Consider the following 20,298-nt stretch of genomic DNA (forward strand, 5'->3'; position numbering starts at 1 on the left):
CTTTTGTTTGCTGGGAAGATAGCATTAAAATATCACATCCAATGAGGGTGACAAAAGCTTTAAAATGGCAACGCTATCTGAGTATAAGTTGGTAGTCCTGTTATTTATTTCAATTAATGTTTCCTTTCTAACCTTAATTGATGGAAGAATACCCTTTTATGATCATAAGCAGACAAACAGGGAGAGGAAATGGGCAATCTTATGGACACACAGGGAGAGGAAATATGCAATCTTATGGTGGGCATACAAGGAGAATGAATAGGCACTCTTATGGACACGCAGGGAGAGCGAATAGGCAATCTTATGGACACACTTGGAGAGGAAATCGGCAATCTTATGGACATACAGGGAGAGTACAATAGGCCATCTTAGGGGCACACATGGTGAAGAAATTGGCAATCTTATGGGCATATAGGGAGAGGAAATATACACTCTTTACATATGGGCACACAGGGAAAGCAAATATGCAATCTGACGGGGAGAGGAAATATTCAATCTTATGAGCACACAGGGAGAGGAAATAGGAAATCCAATGGAAAAACAGGGACAGAAAATTTGCAATCTTATGGTGTACTCCGGGAAAGGTTATAGGCAATCTTATGGGCACACAGTGAGAGGAAACAAGCACTATTATCGGCACACAGGGAGAGCAACTATGCAATCTTGTAGGCAAACAGGCAGCATAAAACATATTCAATCTTATGGGAACACAGAGAGAGGACATAGGCAATTCAATGGAAAATCAGGGAGAGAAAATATGCAATCTTATGGTGGACACAGGGAAAGGAAATATGCAATCTTATGAGACCGCGGGTAGAGGAAACAGGCAATCTTATGGGCAAACAGGGTGAGGACATATGCAATCTTATGGTGGGCACACATGGAGAGGAAATAGGCCATCTTATTGGCACACAGGGAGCAGCAAAACGGTATAAAGCACTTAAAGATTAAGTATCATTATTGTTACCTGACTTAACATTTAAAAACTTTTATACAGTAAGTGATCTTTTACTGACCATGAACATTTGATGGAAATATTTTTTTAATTCATCACTTTGTTTTTAACTTTGCTAGCTTAGTATATTGAGACGTAATTACACCACGTTCGGCGGTGTAAAGTTGACACTCTGTAGGAGTTTGTAGGTTGGTCGGTCTACATGTCCGGCTCAGTTTGTGGAGCGAACTTCTCCCACGTCCCCGGTGATTGAATTAAGGCTTGGAATATGTCGTCGCCATGAAGTGCAGATGTTAAACTCACTTATAAACACAGTTATTATAACACAGTCTTGAGTAATCTGCCATTGAACATTCAGTACAGCTCACGCAAAACAAGCAAATTCCGCGATCCGCGGAGTTTGGCGACATCGAGTGTACGCGGAGTCGACTCGGCATCGGCCATCTGGCCGCCGAGTGGCCGCGTTTATTCGCGGAGTCACTCCGCATCTCGACTCCGCGAAACGCCTCGGCATGATGCCGAGGAAATTGGTGATATGACGCCGAGTCCCTCGGCGAACAATGTTATGAACTATAATTTATCTTTGATAGAAAATGGTCCAAAGTTTTACATCATAATGTTTATTAAATGTAGAGTAACTACGTTCCGAAAAACATACACTACATAATACATTGAAAATGTTCGTTATTAGAATTTTCATCATCTTTCCAAATTATCCGTATTCTTTACCGCATACATGCGACTTCTCCCGTTTCTATCCATTACCCGATAATCCCGTGTATGCGTCTTCCATTTGTAAAAGCAAATTCTGGTAAATTTTGACGAAACTAATGCTTAACAATTTCATTTACACAAATGTTCAACATTTGTCTAAAGTATCAAATGGATTTCGGCATATGATTCTATTTAAAGATTAAATGAAATAAGTGCCCTATCAGGACACGGGTATTCCAACATGCGTAAGTCACCTGACGCGGTGTGCGCGCGTCGTGTACAGTTCATGTTCTGTTACAAATTCTAGTCTTAAATAAATATTGCACATGATTTCATTAATTATTTTGTCCGGATTAAAAAGCGGGATAATTGGCGTTGGTGTATTTATTGCTAAATAAAAACTTCAGAACGCAGACAGCAGTGGGATCTTTTAATTTCGATTCAGAGTTTCGTAGTGAATTTCAAATGAAGTACCAAAACATCTCGCGAATTAATTGGCAATGACATTTACTCTAAATAAAATAAAATTCAAACACGCTGTATCGTTAGCGGTACGCTCTTTTAGTTCCTTAATCATTGAAACAATTGTTGAAATGTATTCTGATTGCACACAAAAAAGCGTCGTGTGTCGGTCAAATTCCTTTGAAACGACCAATAAACAACTTAATTTATCTTTAGATTTTATGCAACATCTACAAGTCATTTATTGGAAATCGGGAAAAAAATTGAAGTAAATGTTTGAATTTAAATTGTCAAACTTATTTATATTTTGTGTCGTCTATTTATATGGGTTTTGTTCTCATTTGTGTTTAGCAATTCTTATGAAAATGATTTTCAATGTTTAAAGCAAGTTAATATTATGTGTAACAATAAAAAAAAATGATTTGTTATTCACGTGTTTGTTTGTATAACAATTCGGGATTGCCAATATAAAATGAATGTCTCCTTTTTCAAATGTCAACATGTATTTTACACCCATGCACATGACAGGTTTTACTCTGTCTTTTAAGACGCCGACGGTAAAAGAAACCATGTTCGCACCTAGCTGAAGGCTCCCGCACCTCGAGGAGTGATAATTGTGTGTTATTTATGCAATTATCAGTTTGAAGCCACGACGAACTAAAATTTGAATGTTATAATAACTTTGGGTGACATTTTGAGTTATTTTTTTCTTAATTTGCATCAGATATACCTATATATGCTCGTTTTTCCTGTCTTAGTTATAAACGTATTGCTGAGTTCCCTTTGATATCAAATGTTGGAGTAACTTGCGACTTATATATTTAATATACATTGCCAGTGTTTGTTGTTAAGTGTTGTGGATTGTTGTGTGTTGTGAATTGGATTAGTTGTGTACGCTGTGAAAAATGACCCGGCGACATCTGCTGGCAGCGGAGACGTTGTTCTTTCTCGTTCAGTTCTTGGAGGACTCGAAGTTTCAGGTTCGAGCCAGGAATTACATCAAGCACGATGACGACGTAAGACTCTATTATTTTTATTTACATGGACATATATGTTTAGCTGGTCGTAAATATTTATGTGAATACGATATAATTAAATATATTCTTCAAATATTGAATTTGTAAATCAAATTTTATGACAATAGAAACCTCCGCCCAAAAATGCGTGTTAAACATTTCATATTATTTACAATGTATGCGACACTTAATTGAATTTTAATACAGTACCGGTTTTTTATTATTATATTAATTTTCTATAGAGGCTTTCTGTTTATTTTTCCGTATATTTGTAATTACATATTGGACTTTAATGTACACTCGTAATAATTTGAAGGTGCATATTTTTCGTACATATTGATATTCAATTACTTTTTGCTGAAATTATTATGTTATAATAAAAATGTTCCTAACTTCGCCGTTACACTTACGCGCAAAAAATAATTTTCCCGTATTATGCAATTTACGAAGACACAGCGTTCTGTATTTCCACTCAACTTTGATTCAAGCGACAGTTCTATCCACTCGAATACATTATTTTGACATGTTTTAAACAATGTCAATAAATGCCATATTGCGATTCATTCAAGTACTTTTCGGAGCTTGTCATTTAATGTAATGAGCTTTTAAATTGGTACACAAATAAATCATCATACTTGTAACAAACTAGTGTACTTATAAAAATGGGAAAATGCGTAAAATTATGACGGGTTAACTGGTGTGTAACCTATCCCGCTATTGGTAGTTATTATAATGAAATATTATCTAATAAAATATACCCGTTAAGACGATTCTGACTCTCGTAGTGAAAAGTGACTGACCGTCTGACTTATTTTCTTGTCAATACCAGAAGAAAGAAAGAAAACGAAACAATAAATTCTATACTTTATAAATGTTTAATTATATATTATAATTGTTTATAAAAAAGTTAAAACAAATCATAATATATACATAACAGATATACAGTCATTCACTGTAGATTATATAGTGAGGCTTTGCCACGTGTCTCTTCATCAGTGTCCAGAAGGTTTTCAAAGAACTGAATAGATTTTCCCCTTGAGTCATGTCTGCTGAAAACGCGATTGGGTGTGTCGCCTGTCGCACATCCGTTCATTCTTATACAAATCGGTACCACTTTGAACAAGTGGTCAATGTACATGTTGCACTGTTCTACCGTCATGTGGCTATTCCAGAAAGTCTTGATTGCCCGAACTAGTTCTTCCTTTGTTTTTGGCTCACTCTTAGACACATGACGCTTAAGTTGGTTCCAAACCATTTCAATCGGATTCAGGTCTGGGCTCTGTGCTGGCCATTTTGGGTTATTGATTCCATTACTATCCATGAAATTCATTGCCAGTCGCGAACGATGTTTAGGATCGTTGTCTTGTTGAAATCTGTGGGTCCCGGGGAACTTGGTGCGAATAAATGGCACTAAATTGTCACGTAAAATCGCACTTGTGTAAAATTCCGAATCCATAATGCCGTCGAAAATTGAGATACTCGTTGGTCCTTTACGACTTATTCCGGCCCAGACGTGTACCTTTAGGGGATGTTTTGGTTTTGGCATACAAACGTTCACTGACTGTCTAGGTCTGTATGACGTCAGTTTGTTAGAATGTAACTGAATTGAAGACTCGTCAGTAAATATGACGTCTTCAAACAAGTCATTCACTTTTAGGAGGTTTTCACAGAAATCTTTTCTGACTACCTTGTTTGCATCACTTACTAGCTGGGCATACCTTGGGGTTGCACTAGTAAACCCAGCAAGTTTAATAGCTCGTTTTGTGGTTGACAAACTAAACGTCGCCCCTTCTTGAATCAATTTCTTATGCACATCTGTACTGCTGATATTTGGATCATAACTTATTGTTTGTCTTATTAAATCGATGTCACATGGAAACAACTTCTTAGTAACTCCTGAATCATCGCGTTCATTAATTTCCCCGTATGAAAACCGTCCACTTTCGTAAGATTGGACCCAATAATTCACCTGATTCCGCGTTATTACAACACCGTTACATCCCAGTGTTGAAATAATTCGCTTAGTTGAATGTCCACTTTTGTACAAAGATATTATATCAAGCTTTGTTTTCTCATCAAGTTTTCCCATTCTACAATATAATGCGCAAACATGTGGAAACACACACGACAACCTTTTATAGGCAATTGGATGTACGTGATTGTGTAAAATGTTTAATGTCAGGTTGATGGCACGATGGTCTGTGGTCTGTGTAAGAGCTTGTTATTAATATAACGACACATGACACGAAATATCTAAATATCCATTTGGGTGCCAGTCAACTCGCACGGCTGTCAACTTGCATGGCATTTCAGGTCAACTCGCACTTTTTTTAGTCAACTATCTGCCCCCCCCCCCCCCCCCTCCTCCCGCAAAAAATAAAATAAAAAAATATACGAAATAGATGTAGGATATAATATGATCGGTGTTTTTCACGGGTTGTTAGGTGTGAAAGGTCCTATATACAACAAACAAGAATTAAAATGGCAAAATATTAATCAATTAAACTTAATTGGTATGATAATTAATCAGTGATACTTTAATGTTTGTCGCAACACATTTTATATTTTCGCATAAAATGTTATTATAACAACCTTTATATTTATAATTTATGTGACGATACTCGAAATCGTGTACATGTAATGGATGTTTTGTATTTCTTATTTCTAATTTGTTATAAAGTCAAGAAGTTATCTCAATATACCAGCTTTGCTTGAATTTACTTAATACACGTTGTCAGTGACGTAGATAAACCGTATATGTATAGTACACGCCATTTAATCGATTTAAAAATCCCTATTAGACCAGACTCCTTTTCCAAAAATGGCTGAAAAAGCCCCATATTGTTCGTTATTAGATTTTTCATCATCTATTTAAATAATTGTATTCTCTCTTTGTTAATAAATGCAAGTGAAAGAAATCGTATTATTGTAATACATAATTTAACTTATAACAATAATTCAGTTGCAGCCATCGATGTAATTACATCGATGTTCTAAACTGTTCATCGCGCATGTTTGGTCTAGTTCGTAATCTTTTCCACTTATGCATTGTTAGTGCAAATGTAAAGTTCAATAAAATTTCAGAAGACAGAAAACACACTACCGTTTTTTTCGGGGTTAAAAGAAGCGACTTTTTCCTTGATTTGTCGGAATTTTGTTTCATTTCAGACTCCATGCAGTTCTCAGATCATAATCTCTGTGATTTATTACTCTAACTTGTTAGTTTCTGACCACGCATGCTACTGAAAAATAGCCGCCGGGACAGTGTTTTATTGCCCTAACAAGCACACAGTGGCTTCGACCCGTGGTTTAATCCCTTAATGTAAGATAAGTACGTGAACTATAAATATTATGTTGGTCAGTACAAACGATGTACCGAAAACCGCAGACCGCGTCTTTGTTTTATTGCCCAATCAAGCCTTGATCATCCAACATCCTGTATATTACGACACACAAACTTTAGATAAGCACGTGCCGTCTGTCAAAAGCACAGTGAATTCCCGTATATGATCTCGGAAACGAGACTTGCTTAAAACATTTAAAATAACGATATTTATTGTCAAAATAATTTCTAAAAACAAATGAGAACTATCCGACATACACCATACACAGACCACACAAATTATAAATAATTTTGACAATTTAAATACAAACACATGTTTAAATACAGAAACAACTTGTACATGTTATTATATCTAATATAAATTAATTTGTTTATTGGTCGTTGCAAAATAATATGATTTGTACACGATGATTTTTTTTGTTCAGTGTACTGTACGTTTAATTTTTCGCGTGTTGAGAATTTGATTTATAACAGTGAAAAGTCTACATAGAGCTCTACTTCCGCGTTCATATTTTTTTTAATTATTTGTATTATTATTTCTATTTAATCGTTATAAATTTTATATAAGCTTATATTCTTACTTTTTTCTCAAGCTATGAAAGATTTTGAAATTTTCATGCGTTACTATGTTGATTGTTTAATTGGAAATGTAATAATAAAACATATGTCACCTAAATATTTTGTTATCGATGTCTGAATAAGACATAATATTTAAAATGTTTTTGAAACCTTTATGATGTTGTAACAAAGTGTTATGATGCGCTCGGTGTTTAACTTTTTAATAGTTCGAGAGATCTTTCTAAAATATTTGCTACTTTGTACAAGAGAAACGACTCGAAACGAACTTCGTTTAGAAATAGTGTTTAGTGCTCAAATAAGGATGAAATAAGGATTGAAATAAACAATACATATAACGATCCCATGCACTCAACATAAATGTATTAAACATAGCTTGAACTTGTAATTTTTACGTATTGTCGTAATACAACGACAACAACAACCTTTATTAGCATTTATGCATAATACAATGCTTTTTGCCACAAAACAGAAACTTTCTGAAAGTTACGCAGTGTGTATAATAATATCAATACATTGATTTAATAAGAGAAGTTCACAAAAAGATAGTAATACAACAGATAATCAATTTATCCATTTAATTATATCTTTAACTGTAACACGAGGAAATTGTAGAATGATTTAATTATACAAACATTCAATGAAAAAAATAAATAACATGGCTATAGTCCTGTGAAAGTTAACAATTATAACTGATTGTCTATATTATTACAAATTTCATTAGCATTAAACATATTTAGCAAGGTTTATAACGTCTGTTTTATTTTCCGACTGCATTATAATGTGAAATTGTTTCTTTCTAATTTCTCTATATGAAGATACAATTGTTTCAAGAATCGAGACACCATCGTTTGAACATATACATGTACATTCCGGTGTTTAATTACCCCCTTTGTTGAGCGCAAATCGATTATCTCGTTATGATCAGATGCTGTAAAGACATTTACCCGGTTAACCATGTACTAACTAACAACATGGTGTCATATACCACGTGTTGTAGACATGTTTTGTTCTGAACGTGGGAATAGGCAGACAATTTATTAAGTAATGTATTGCCAAAATACTAAATTGATTAATACATGTAAAAATAAAAAAAAATTTGACCAAAACAGATTATCATAAACTACAAGTTGCATAGATTTTAGCCAGTTCAATCACACGTGTTTAATATCTATATAAAAATGGTGTATGTAAGTGAGAATAAATGCGTACATGTACATAATTTCAAATTGCTTCAATCATTTAAATTTCAGCAAGCCATAAAACAAATATTAGAATAATTGCGATCCATCTATTTTGATAGGCATGTAATTATCAAAATGGCTATGGTAGCTTAAATGGTTTACCTTTTTACATATCACGAAATGATAATAAATTACATCAATTTATATTTTTTTCAGATCGAGATCGGAAAAGAGTATGAAGTTCGGTGGGGAAATGCCAAGCAACTATCGCGGGCCACTGTTAAAGGAAAGGGGCGAAAGCCAGAAATGGAGAAGCTTTTGGAGCAGCTGGTCGAGGCGGCCCTGACAACCCCGACAGCACCGACAGCCGCGACGGCCCCGACAGCCCCGACAAAAAAGGGGAAGGCTAGGAATACGGAGTCACATACGAAAATAACAAAGAAAAGGGCAGCTATCATATCGGTAGGGTCACCCCCAAGGGACCAGCCAGCAATCGGATCAGACGCCCCAACAACAACACGACAACTAGAAGCCACCGCCACCATCGGACCAGACGCGACAACACCGGGACTACGAGACGCAAACGCCACCATCGGACCAGACGCGACAACACCGGGACTACGAGACGCAAACGCCACCATTGGAACAGACGCCACAACACCGGGACTACGAGACGCAAACGCCACCACCGGAACAGACGCCACAACACCGGGACTACGAGACGCAAACGCCACCACCGGAACAGACGCCACAACAACAGAACGGAATTCAGAACACAGAAGTCTTCTGATTACTCCAGTTAGGAGGGTTTCTACACCGGCGGAGACAGTTGAAAGAAACAACTTTATACAGGTCTTCACCTATCACAACCGGATGGAGGAGCTGATGAGAAACCAAGTAAGGGCGCTAGGATCCCTTGAACGCTCAATAGTGACCGTTGGTAAGCGCCTAACTGCTGTGGAGAGTCGCTTGGAGCGCCTGGAGGTGTCCATCAGCCAGAAGAGCCAGCAGCAGCGTGAGCCGCTGGCTCCCATCATCAACGAGGATAATCCCCAAGAACCGACTGGCGGCGACCTTGTTGATAAGGTTATTGTGGCAGCCATACACAGGGAGGCCCACAACGAGGCCCACTTTGCCTGCCTCCTCATGCCCCACGTGTTCCCTGAGCTATTTGGACCAGATAAGCTCCGCCATCTGTATAATTGGCATGGGGTGTCAGGGAAACAGCCATTAGAAGGTTCAAGGCGCCAGTACGTCGAACAAATGACAAAGTTCTTCTACAAAGAGGCTCGCTCTGCAACTGTATGGACAGCCGTTGTTGGAAGAATAAATGAACGTCTGCGACGGAAAGAAAAACGGACACGTGGTGAGGTCCAGATCACCATAAGTAATGAGAACATTGCTGATTATCATCAGTTTTAGTTTTGTAAGTGTGTGTGTATGTGTGTGACTGTGTACGTGTGTGTGTACGTGTACGGTGGGTTCGTGTGTTTGCGTGTGTGTGTGTGTGTGTGCGTGTGTGTGGTCTCATGTTTGTTTGTAAATATGATAGAAACATTGCAGCTGTTATGTAAATATATGTAAATATGTCTGGTGTATTGTTCTAAAAAAAGATTAATATTTTCGTGTAATAAATCCACTTTTTACGTAGATCTATCTACTTCTGTTGTTTTGTAATATCGATGTCCTTCAACGCAAGTACAGGGAGACGCACACTGACCTTAAATTTTGTTGCGAGCTGAAAATGAAAGAAAAACACAGATAAATTAATACGTAAGAAAATTAGGCTTGCAAGAAAACTATGGAGTCAAGCGTTACAATTGGGAATTCATGATTGAGAACTTGAAATATATATAGACACAACACATTGTTAACATTTCAACATTATAAAGTAAATAGAAAAAATAATTGTTACAAGTATTGAATATCGTCTTAACTCCACATTTTAAATAAGCGGGCACGCGAAATTCTGTTTATACATGTAGTTATAGCATGTATGTTATTTCTTAATAATAGTGCATGATGCGTATTTTTTTCCAAGTGCAACGAAATTAACAAAAAAATAACGATATCCTTTTTATCTGCGCTACAGTGTTTTTAAATTGCAATATACATGTTAATGCCCACGCTTTACATGCGGAAAACACTTTATAATTATCTTTATTTTCGCGAGATTTCTAGCAGAACCAAAAGTTTACACGACACACGAATTTTGCCACAATAATAATAATTTGTGCGTCATTTAAACAATGTTATTTTGACTACCACATCCATGCCACTTTTAACGTCTCTATCTATTACTCGATAAGTCCGTTTATCACGACATCCACGGCGGTATTCCCACTGCGTATGTGTATATCACCTGAAGACTTTTTCTGAAAATCGGCATGAAGCGATAGTAATTTATTTTAAAATAAAAGCATCATTTTCATCAAATAGTCAACATTATTTATATTTTGTGTCGTCTGTGTATGTTGGTTTGGTTCTTATATGCATTATAGCAAATCTTATGAAAATAAACGTTTTTTTCGAATCTACGGGATTTAATTGTGTAAACTTTAACTCAATGTAGATCTAGTTACCGACACACACAATAATTGTTTTGACAGATGACATTCGATTGATAATTTAATTTAATGTATGCAGATATTGAGAAATGTTAACAATCGCACAGAAGTAAACATACCAGCGTATTGTCTGTGTATGTTTCTATATTTCGATAACATGTGTTATAGATTAGTATACAATCAATATTTGTAAATAGTTATACTCGGCAAATCGCCGCATGTACGCGGCGTTACTCCGCGAATCGATGCCGAGGCAAAAACAGACGCGGCGTCACTCCGCGAAATTTCGCCGAGTGCCTCGGCATCATGCCGAGTAAATACGCGGCGAAAATACGTTAACAGAAGAATCTGTCCGCGGCGTAGCCGCGGACTTTGTTGGTTTTGCGTGAGCTGTACTGTACATGTAGCAGACAATGCGGTGAGGTGGTATCCGTCATGTTTGATACACACCTCTTATTGGTTTTACAGATGCTATACAAACAAGGGCTGTTTGTAGAACATTCATGCCCCCCATATGGGCTCTCCGTTGTAGTGACAGCCATTGTGTGAATATGTTTTTGTCACTGTGACCTTGACCTTTAACCTAGTGACCTGAAAATCAATAGGGGTCATCTGCCAGTCATAATCAATGTACCTATGAAGTTTCATGATCCTAGCCATAAGCATTTTTGAGTTATCATCTGGAAACCGTTTTACTTTTTTGGGTCACCGTGACCTTGACCTTTGACCTAGTGACCTGAAAATCAATAGGGGTCATTTGCGAGTCATGATCAATCTACCTATCAAGTTTCATGATCCTAGGAATAAGCGTTCTACAGTTATCATCCAGAAACCATTTTACTATTTCGGGTCACCCTGAACTTGACCTTTGACCTAGTGACCTCAAAATCGATAGGGGTCATCTGCGAGTCATGATCAATGTACCTATGAAGTTTAATGATCCTAGGCATAAGCGTTCTTGAGTTATCATCCGGAAACCATTTTAATATTTCGGGTCACCATGACCTTGACCTTTGACCTAGTGACCTGAAAATCAATAGGGGTCATCTGCCAGTCATAATCAATGTACCTATGAAGTTTCATGATCGTAGCCATTAGCGTTCTTGAGTTATCATCCGGAAACCATTTTACTATTTCAGGTCACCGTGACCTTGACCTTTGATATAGTGACCTGAAAATCAATAGGGGTCAACTGCGAGTCATGATCAATCTACCTATCAAGTTTCATGATCCTAGGCATAAGCGTTATTGAGTTATCATCCGGAAACCATTTTGCTATTTCGGGTCACCGTGACCTTGGACCTAGTGACTTGAAAATCAAAAGGGGTCATCTGCGAGTCACGATCAATGTACCTATGAAGTTTCATGATCCTAGGCATAAGCGTTCTTGAGTTATCATCTGGAAACCATTTTACTATTTCGGGTCACCGTGACCTTGACCTTTGACCTAGTAACCTGAAAATTAATAGGGGTCATCTGCCCGTCATTATCAATCTACCTACGAAGTTTCATGATTCTAGGCATAAGCTTTCTTGAGTTATTATCAGGAAACCATTTTACTATTTCGGATCACTGTGACCTTGACCTTTGACCTAGTGACCTGAAAATCATTAGGAGTCATCTGCGAGTCATGATCAATCTACCTATCAAGTTTCATAATCCTAGGCCTAAGCGTTCTTGAGTTATCATCCGGAAACCATTTTACTATTTCGGGTCACTGTGACCTTGACCTGTGACCTAGTGACCTGAAAATCAATAGGGGTCATCTGCGAGTCATGATCAATCTACCTATCAAACTTAATGATCCTAGGCCTAAGCGTTCTTGAGTTATCATCCGGAAACCATTTTACTATTTCGGGTCACCGTGACCTTGACCTTTGACCTAGTTACCTCAAAATCAATAGGGGTCATCTGCGAGTCATGATCAATGTACCTATGAAGTTTCATGATCCTAGGCCCAAGCGTTCTTGAGTTATCATCCGGAAACCACCTGGTGGACGGACCGACAGACCGACATGTGCAAAGCAATACTAGTATACCCCCTCTTCTTCGAAGGGGGGCATAATAAATAGTTGATGCTGCAAACATTGCTGGTGCTCAATTCCGTTGCAACTGGCAATTCAATGACAGGTAATTTATAAGTGCATTATCGTTTATTAATACTTATGAGCAAACATATGTGTGGTTGTAAAAAACATGGGTAATTTGGTTTTAAAATTAACAATTAAATTTAGCGATATCTAATCCAAATATAAACCATATCTACATCCCCACAAACTAAGTTTAATAAGGGTGCATTTAAATCACTATGTCGGTTAATTTGTTAGTCGGTCGGTCGGTTCCGTCCCCCGAATAGTGTTTGTGGAGTGAAATACTCCACATTTGTCAAGCGATTGAATTAAAACTTGAAATATGTCATTAGCTTGATGTGTAGACGCACAGCTGTTAGTTGTCACGCCAATGTTCTACGTTTTCCTTGATTATATACTTTTTATCTTTGACACAATGATCGCTTTCATTAAAAGTTTTTATTAGTGTGTGATATGAACCATGTGCAACTGAAAATCCGAAAAACGCAATGTTCACGCGCAGTGATCTACCCATTTTTTTAGTCATGACCATGAGCTTAGAAGATGGCATGGCTGCTATGTAAGTTCCATATTCGTGTGAGGGTAGTTGTAATGTTTCTGCTTATGAAAAAAAAACTCTATTTATTTCCACCTTACAACGCTAATATGTTAATATTGATTACAATTTAGGTTATAAACAGTACAGACAAAAGAGACCGTTTACATCACAGATAGGGGTTACATAATGTTCGTGTAAGAATGGGCTAAATATATGTGCTATATTTCCACGATCATCGCCAAAAGATTGTAAGTGACGTCGGACAAACTTAGTTTTTCGTAAACCATTTTAGTAGTTTTACGATATACGAGTATTTCTCATGACTTTTTAAATGGCAGAAATCTTGAAAATATCTACTCGGTATTATTTCTTTATTTATTGTCAAGTTAATTGAATTATAATTTTAGCGAGTTTGATCGAACTAAGCAAACCAATACTGAAAACCATTTTAGTAGTTTTAAGATATATGAGTATTTCTCATGACTTTTTAAATGGCAGAAATCTTGAAAATATCTACTCGGTATTATTTCTTTATTTATTGTCAAGTTAATTGAATTATAATTTTAGCGAGTTTGATCGAACTAAGCAAACCAATACTGAAAACTACTGAAAACTATAACATATCACAAATAATGTTTTTGGTCGGCACTAAATAACTTGGCTCGGTCGGGTGAATCACTTTATTTTTAATAAAAAAGGAATTTGGTCCAATACTTAAAAAATGCATTCGTTTTTAACGTCCTTTTTGTGTCGTGAAACAGTAATACTGAACATTTACCATGCTCTAAAATCTATTACTAGTATATGCATCTTTTGACGATTTCAAAACCTGAAAATTATAAAGCGTTGCAACGCGAAACGATTGAATATTTTGGGGAGCTTTGTTGTTGTCGTTATAATTTGTGACACTATAAGGATTTCATATATAAAATATAAAATACATCGTTAATTTTATGAGCACGGATGGCCTAGTGGTCTAAGCATTAGACTTTTAATCCAGGGATCAGTGGTTTGAGCCCAGTTGAGGGTTACTTTTTTTCTTTCTTTATTTTTTTTAATAGTTCTTTTTACATCGAATGTTTATATTTATCAATACAAACCATTTAAAGCGGGTATATACGATTTTGTCAAATATTTATGGCTTTATATAAACTGTGTAAAAAACTTATTATATATATATTTCAACATAAATTAAAATAAAAGTTAAGAAGAGCATGTGTCAAAAAATGCGAAATAGGCCAGATATTTAATTCTGAAATTGAAAACGGCTGTACAGCCGAATTCGCCAGCATGTATACCATACATGTACGATGTGCATTTAAACTTACGAGGGGTGTTCCAGAAGTTTGTGGATTTTCGCTATAACTTTCATTTGGTAACATAAATGGACAAACAAATAGCATGTTAAGAATATTTCGTCCTTTCCAAATATACTCTCCAAATATCATGGAAATACATAAAACAATAAATATATATCAGAGATTTAAACATGTGCACAATGCGCACACCGACGCACGTGTAACGTTTCTGTTCAACGTCAATGACGTTATGAAGTTAACAACTGTCAAATCTTTTCCACATAATCACCTCCAACGCGAATGCACTTTATATGTCGAGAAATCCACTTGTCAAAAGTGTCTCTATACCAGTCAGCGTCAAAAGACGACACGATTCGCTTTGCTGCAACTGTAAGTTCCTGTTTACTTGCAAAGCGAATACCGCGCAACTGTGATTTAACTTCCGGGAAGACGCGGAACTCCATAGGGGCCAAATCCGGGCTGTAAGGAGGACTTAGGCGCTGTAACGTGAAATTTGCCGTAAATTCTGTGTATCAACGATATTTAAACCAAATTTAAATTCGCGTAACGCTCATACTTATAATAAAATACACGCGTGCGCCGCATGTCGTTACTGAGGTCTCTATGGCAACGCGTTTCAAACGCGCTTTATGGAATTTATGCATTTTTAGCTTATATATAAAGTCCGTGATAATTGGTTTGTATAATATGTAAATTTCATTGACTTTTACCAGCAAACTAATAAGTTATAGCGAAAATCCACGAACTTCTGGAACACCCCTCGTAGTTTAACGGCTTATAATACAAAGACGAATGCTTCGATTATTGTAGGAAAATATGTACGTCACTATCGGCTCGGGGCGCTTATTTGTCTTTGCTGCATTTTATGAAATTCGGCTTTAATGTATAATTTTTCTTGCCTATTTTGTGTTTTTGTAACATATTTTATCAATATATTACAATTAAACACACATAAAAAATCGTATATACCCGCTTTAATGAAAAACTTCAATACATGCCAAAATCTGTGAAAAGGTCCCTTTAAAGGCAACGCTGTGGCGTTTTATGATGTTTCTCGGTATATAGTGAATGCATTGGACCAAGAGTAGCGGCAGACTAATGTACATGTTGTCGTTTTTTTATATTCTTATTTATAAATGGGTGATAGTGGGCTTAGATGACGTGCTGATGTTTCTCGGCGACTTCAATGCTAAGGTTGGCTGCGACAACAAAGACAGAGAGAGGACCATGGGACGACATGGACTGGGTGTGATCACCGACAACGGGGGGGGGGGGAACTAGTCAACTTCTGCCAACAGAATGACTTGGTCATAGGAGGGACCCTGTTTGCGCACAAGGATATCCACAAACTAACATGGACATCACCAGACGGCAGGACCCAGAACCAGATGGATCACATCATCATCAATGGTCGGTGAAGGCACTATCTGCAGGACGTGCGTGTGATGCGACATGCAGACATCGGCAGCGACCATAGTCTTCTGGTGGCCAAGGTGACTTTGAAGCTCAGGAAAGCCAAGACACACTGTGAATGAACAAAAACTGTCACCTGACCACAATAGTCAACGTCAGTAGTAATTTTATGACAACAAACAGCCGCGCAAGGTAGGTTTTTTTCCAATATCTTTGCTGATCCTCCTCTGACTTTCATAGACCTAGTGCATGCAATATGGCACGCATATAGCTTTCGATCGGTATATCACGCGTTGTGTGTGTTGCTCTGGTTTTCGAGAAATCGGCGCAAATTTCCATTTAAGAAGCAAACGTCAGTTGTTAAATAACAAAGAGTCAGTGTTCTCGAAAATTAACGATCAAATAAACGTTTAAAGAGTGAAAACAAATATGGCAAACGTCAGTAGTACGTTTAGGAATGGCAAACGTCAGTAGCAAAAATATACAAACGGCAGTAGCCGAATAAATGCAGCGTTTAATTTAATGAAAAACCTGTGAAATAATATAATTTATGCTAATTTAGATTTTAATTAGATATAACAAGTTAAGATTGATGTCATAGATTAATGCACGACATATATAAATTCTGCAATCACAAAAATGAACTAATGTTTAAGTGATATTATGTGCATCTAACAGTTTATTGGTGTCTATCGCAACCGTTGTTTATTTTTGGTGTTTTCACTTCATATACACGTATATTCGTTAATGCAGCATCAACATATTAAAAAAATATCCCTGAAAGAGAAATATAGTGCTTTTGAATATCAACCGTACTTTCGTTTTGACAACTGACGACAGGAATGATTCGATTTACAATGTGAATCTAAATTGAGTTTTCTGCAGATTCGTTCATACGACACAAAGACACTATTTTGTTTTACGGATCATTTCGACTAAGAGGACTCACCAGTCACGTAAACTATCGGATATAATATATATATATTTTTTATAAACAACTGGCAGCAAGATGCGTTGGTCATTAACCACATTTTAACTAACTCTTTTGACCTGTTAATTTTTTCAGCTCAATTCATAATATCACTTTAATAAAATAATATGCAATCTTATTGATTTGTGACTTATACTATTTTACTTGTTTGAACATTATGAAATGATCCGTGAAACAAAATAGGTGTTTATGAAGTGAAAACACCAAAAATAAACAACGGTTGCGATAGACACCTATAAACTGTTAGATGCACATACTATCATTTAAACATTAGTTCATGTTTGTTGTTGCAGAATTTATATATGTCGTGCATTAATTTATGACATCAATCTTAACTTGTTATATCTAATTTAAATCTAAATTAGCATAAATTATATTGTTTCATATGTTTTTTATTAAATAAACGCTTGCATTTATTCGGCTACTGCCGTTTGCATATTTTTGCTACTGACGTTTGCCATTCCTAAACGTAACACTGACGTTTGCCATATTTGTTTTCACTCTTTAAACGTTAATTAAATATCTGGTAGATATTTGTGCTTGTTTATGCATAGACATATGTAATATATGTTCGTTTGGTAAAGCATAGACTGTTCTGTGATCGTTAATTTTCGAGAACACTGACTCTTTGTAATTTTACTACTGATGTTTGCTTCTTAAAAATTAAATGGAAATTTGCGCCGAAGTGTTCTCGAAAACCAGAGCAACACACAAAACGCATGATATACCGATCGAAAGCTATATGCATGCCATATTGCCTGCACTAGGTCGTATGAAAGTCAGAGGATGATCAGCAAAGATATTGGAAAAAAAACTACCGTGCGCGGCTGTTTGTTGTCATAAAATGACTTCTGACGTTGACTTTTGTGGTCACGTGACAGTTTTTGTTCATTCACAGTGAGACAGGAGACATCAAGAACCAACGCTACGATGTGGTCAAGATGAAAGACCCAAAAGTAAAAGAAGAGTTCAGGCTAACCCTCAGGAATATATTTAGTATTTAGAAAGATGAGGCAGCACTGACCATCGAGAGCTTCAACAGAGTAATGAAAGAGACAGGAGAGGAAGTTCTAGGCTTCAGAAAGAGCAAGAAGACAGAATGGATCTCAGAAGAAACGTGGTCTCATATAGAAGAAAGAAGATAAAGAAACTGCTGGGCACCAAATCCCCAAGACTTAAGGAAAGAATTTCAAAGGAATATACTAGTAGTGAGAAAGACAAGGTGGTGAAGACATCAGCAAGAAGAGACAAGAGGAGGTACATAGAGAGACTGGCAGAGGAGGCGGAGACAGCAGCCGAGCACAATGACATGAAGACAGTGTACCGGAACACTAGGAAGCTGTATGGCGACTACGGCCAGCACCATGACCTTCCCGTGAGAGCTGTAGACGGAACTCATGTCACTGTGGAAGAGGAGAAGCTGAAGAGATGGAAGCAACACTTCAAGTCCATCATAAACCGCCCAGATCCACCAACCCTAGCCGACATTTCCTGAAGCTGAAGAGGACCTTGATATAAACCTCGGCAACATCACTGTAAAGTCAATGAAGCCATCCATAAGCTGAAGAATGGGAAGGCGCCAGGCGACGATGGAGTGTGCCCTGAGATGCTGAAAGCAGAAGACACAGTGACGCTGCAGCTTCTTTGCCAGATTCTTCAAAAGATTTGGGAAAGTGAAGAAGCGCCAAGCGACTGGAAGACCGGCACCATCGTCAAACTGCCCAAGAAAGGAGACCTGGGGAACTGTAACAACTGGCGAGGCATCACTTTACTACCTCTCACCAGTAAGATCTTCAGCCGCATCATCCTCCAACGTACCACAACAGCAGTGGACGGTATCCTTCGTCAGGAACTGACAGGCTTCAGGAATGGCAAGTCTTGCATCGACCACATCTTCGTCCTGAGACAGTTCATTGAGCAGTCCCAGGAATGGAATTGATCACTTTACGTGGTTTTTGTGGACTTCGAGAAGGCCTTCGACAGCCTACACCGAGACTCCCTCTGGAAGATTCTGCTACATTATGGCATCCCTCAGAAACCTGTCAACGTCATCAGGTCCCTGTACGAAAACTTTGAGTGCAGAGTCATTCAGAACAACCAGCTCACTGAACCATTCAAGGTGGAAACTGGAGTGAAGCAATGATGTATCCTCTCGCCGCTCCTCTTTTCAATGGCAATTGACTGGATCATGCGCCGCACCACAGAGGGAAGGAGGCAAGGATTACAGTGGACGCTGACCTCTCTGCTAGATTACCTGGACTACGCCGACGATATCGGGCTACTTGATAGCAGGAACCAGGACATCCAGCAGAAGTGACAACAGTTGGCACTGTCAGCAAGTAACATAGGTCTCAGGGTCAACATTGGAAAGACTCAGGTCATGAGGAAGAACACCAGAGTGGGCGACCCAATCACCATCAATGGCCAGCCTCTGCAAGATGTGGATGAGTTCATTTACCTGGGCAGCAAGGTCACCACAGATAGAGACTGTGCAAGGGAGACCAACACGAGGATCAGCAAAGCCAACCAAGCCTTCGCGATGCTGAAGCCCATCTGGAGGACCACAACTCTTAGCATGCACACCAAGCTCCGCATCTTCAAGAGCAACGTGCTGAGCGTCCTTCTATATGGGTCTGAGTACTAAAAGACTACTGCTGCCATCGAGCGCAAACTGGAAGTCTTCCAGAACAAGTGCCTGCGTCGGATCATGAAAGTCTTCTGGCCAAACATGATCACGAACATGGAGCTGCGTGAAAGAGCTGGCGCAAACAGCATCGCTGAGACCATCGCTTTGAGGAGATGGAGATGGCTAGGCCACGTCTGCAGGATGCCACCCTACTCGCTACCCAGGGTGGCACTGAGATGGACTCCACAGGGGAAAAGAAACCGTGGACGACCGAAAGAAACGTGGCGCCGAACCGGGGAGAGAGAACTAAAAAACAGAGGTCTCACTCTGCAGATAGCACCCGCAACAGCAGCTGACAGACCAAAGTGGCGCTCCCTTGCCGTCGCCTCAAGCACCAGACGGCACAGAGAGGATTGATGATGATGATGAGTGGGCTTAGATGCATATATGTTGCATGTTTCAGTACAACAACAACGAAATTAACAACAACGCCATATAATCCGA

General features: G+C 38.0%; 1 protein-coding gene across 1 annotated transcript; it reads left to right on the forward strand.

Annotated features, from left to right (window-relative positions):
• Positions 1 to 1,679: 1,679 nt before the first annotated feature.
• Positions 1,680 to 9,672, forward strand: LOC127861791 (uncharacterized). Its single transcript, XM_052400471.1, has 2 exons — positions 1,680 to 3,147; positions 8,467 to 9,672. The coding sequence occupies exons 1-2, from the start codon at positions 3,037 to 3,039 to the stop codon at positions 9,670 to 9,672; spliced, it is 1,317 nt and encodes a 438-aa protein (XP_052256431.1). The 5' UTR covers positions 1,680 to 3,036.
• The last annotated feature ends 10,626 nt before the right edge of the window (positions 9,673 to 20,298 follow it).

The sequence above is a fragment of the Dreissena polymorpha genome, chromosome 16 (genome assembly GCF_020536995.1).
Source record: "Dreissena polymorpha isolate Duluth1 chromosome 16, UMN_Dpol_1.0, whole genome shotgun sequence".
NCBI lineage: Eukaryota > Metazoa > Mollusca > Bivalvia > Myida > Dreissenidae > Dreissena > Dreissena polymorpha.

Excerpts from the sequence above, each read along its gene's own strand:
- LOC127861791 (XM_052400471.1), top strand. The coding sequence starts at position 3,037 with ATGACCCGGCGACATCTGCTGGCAGCGGAGACGTTGTTCTTTCTCGTT. Across the intron at positions 3,148-8,466 it reads ACATCAAGCACGATGACGAC|ATCGAGATCGGAAAAGAGTA; the intron begins GTAAGACTCTAT and ends TATTTTTTTCAG.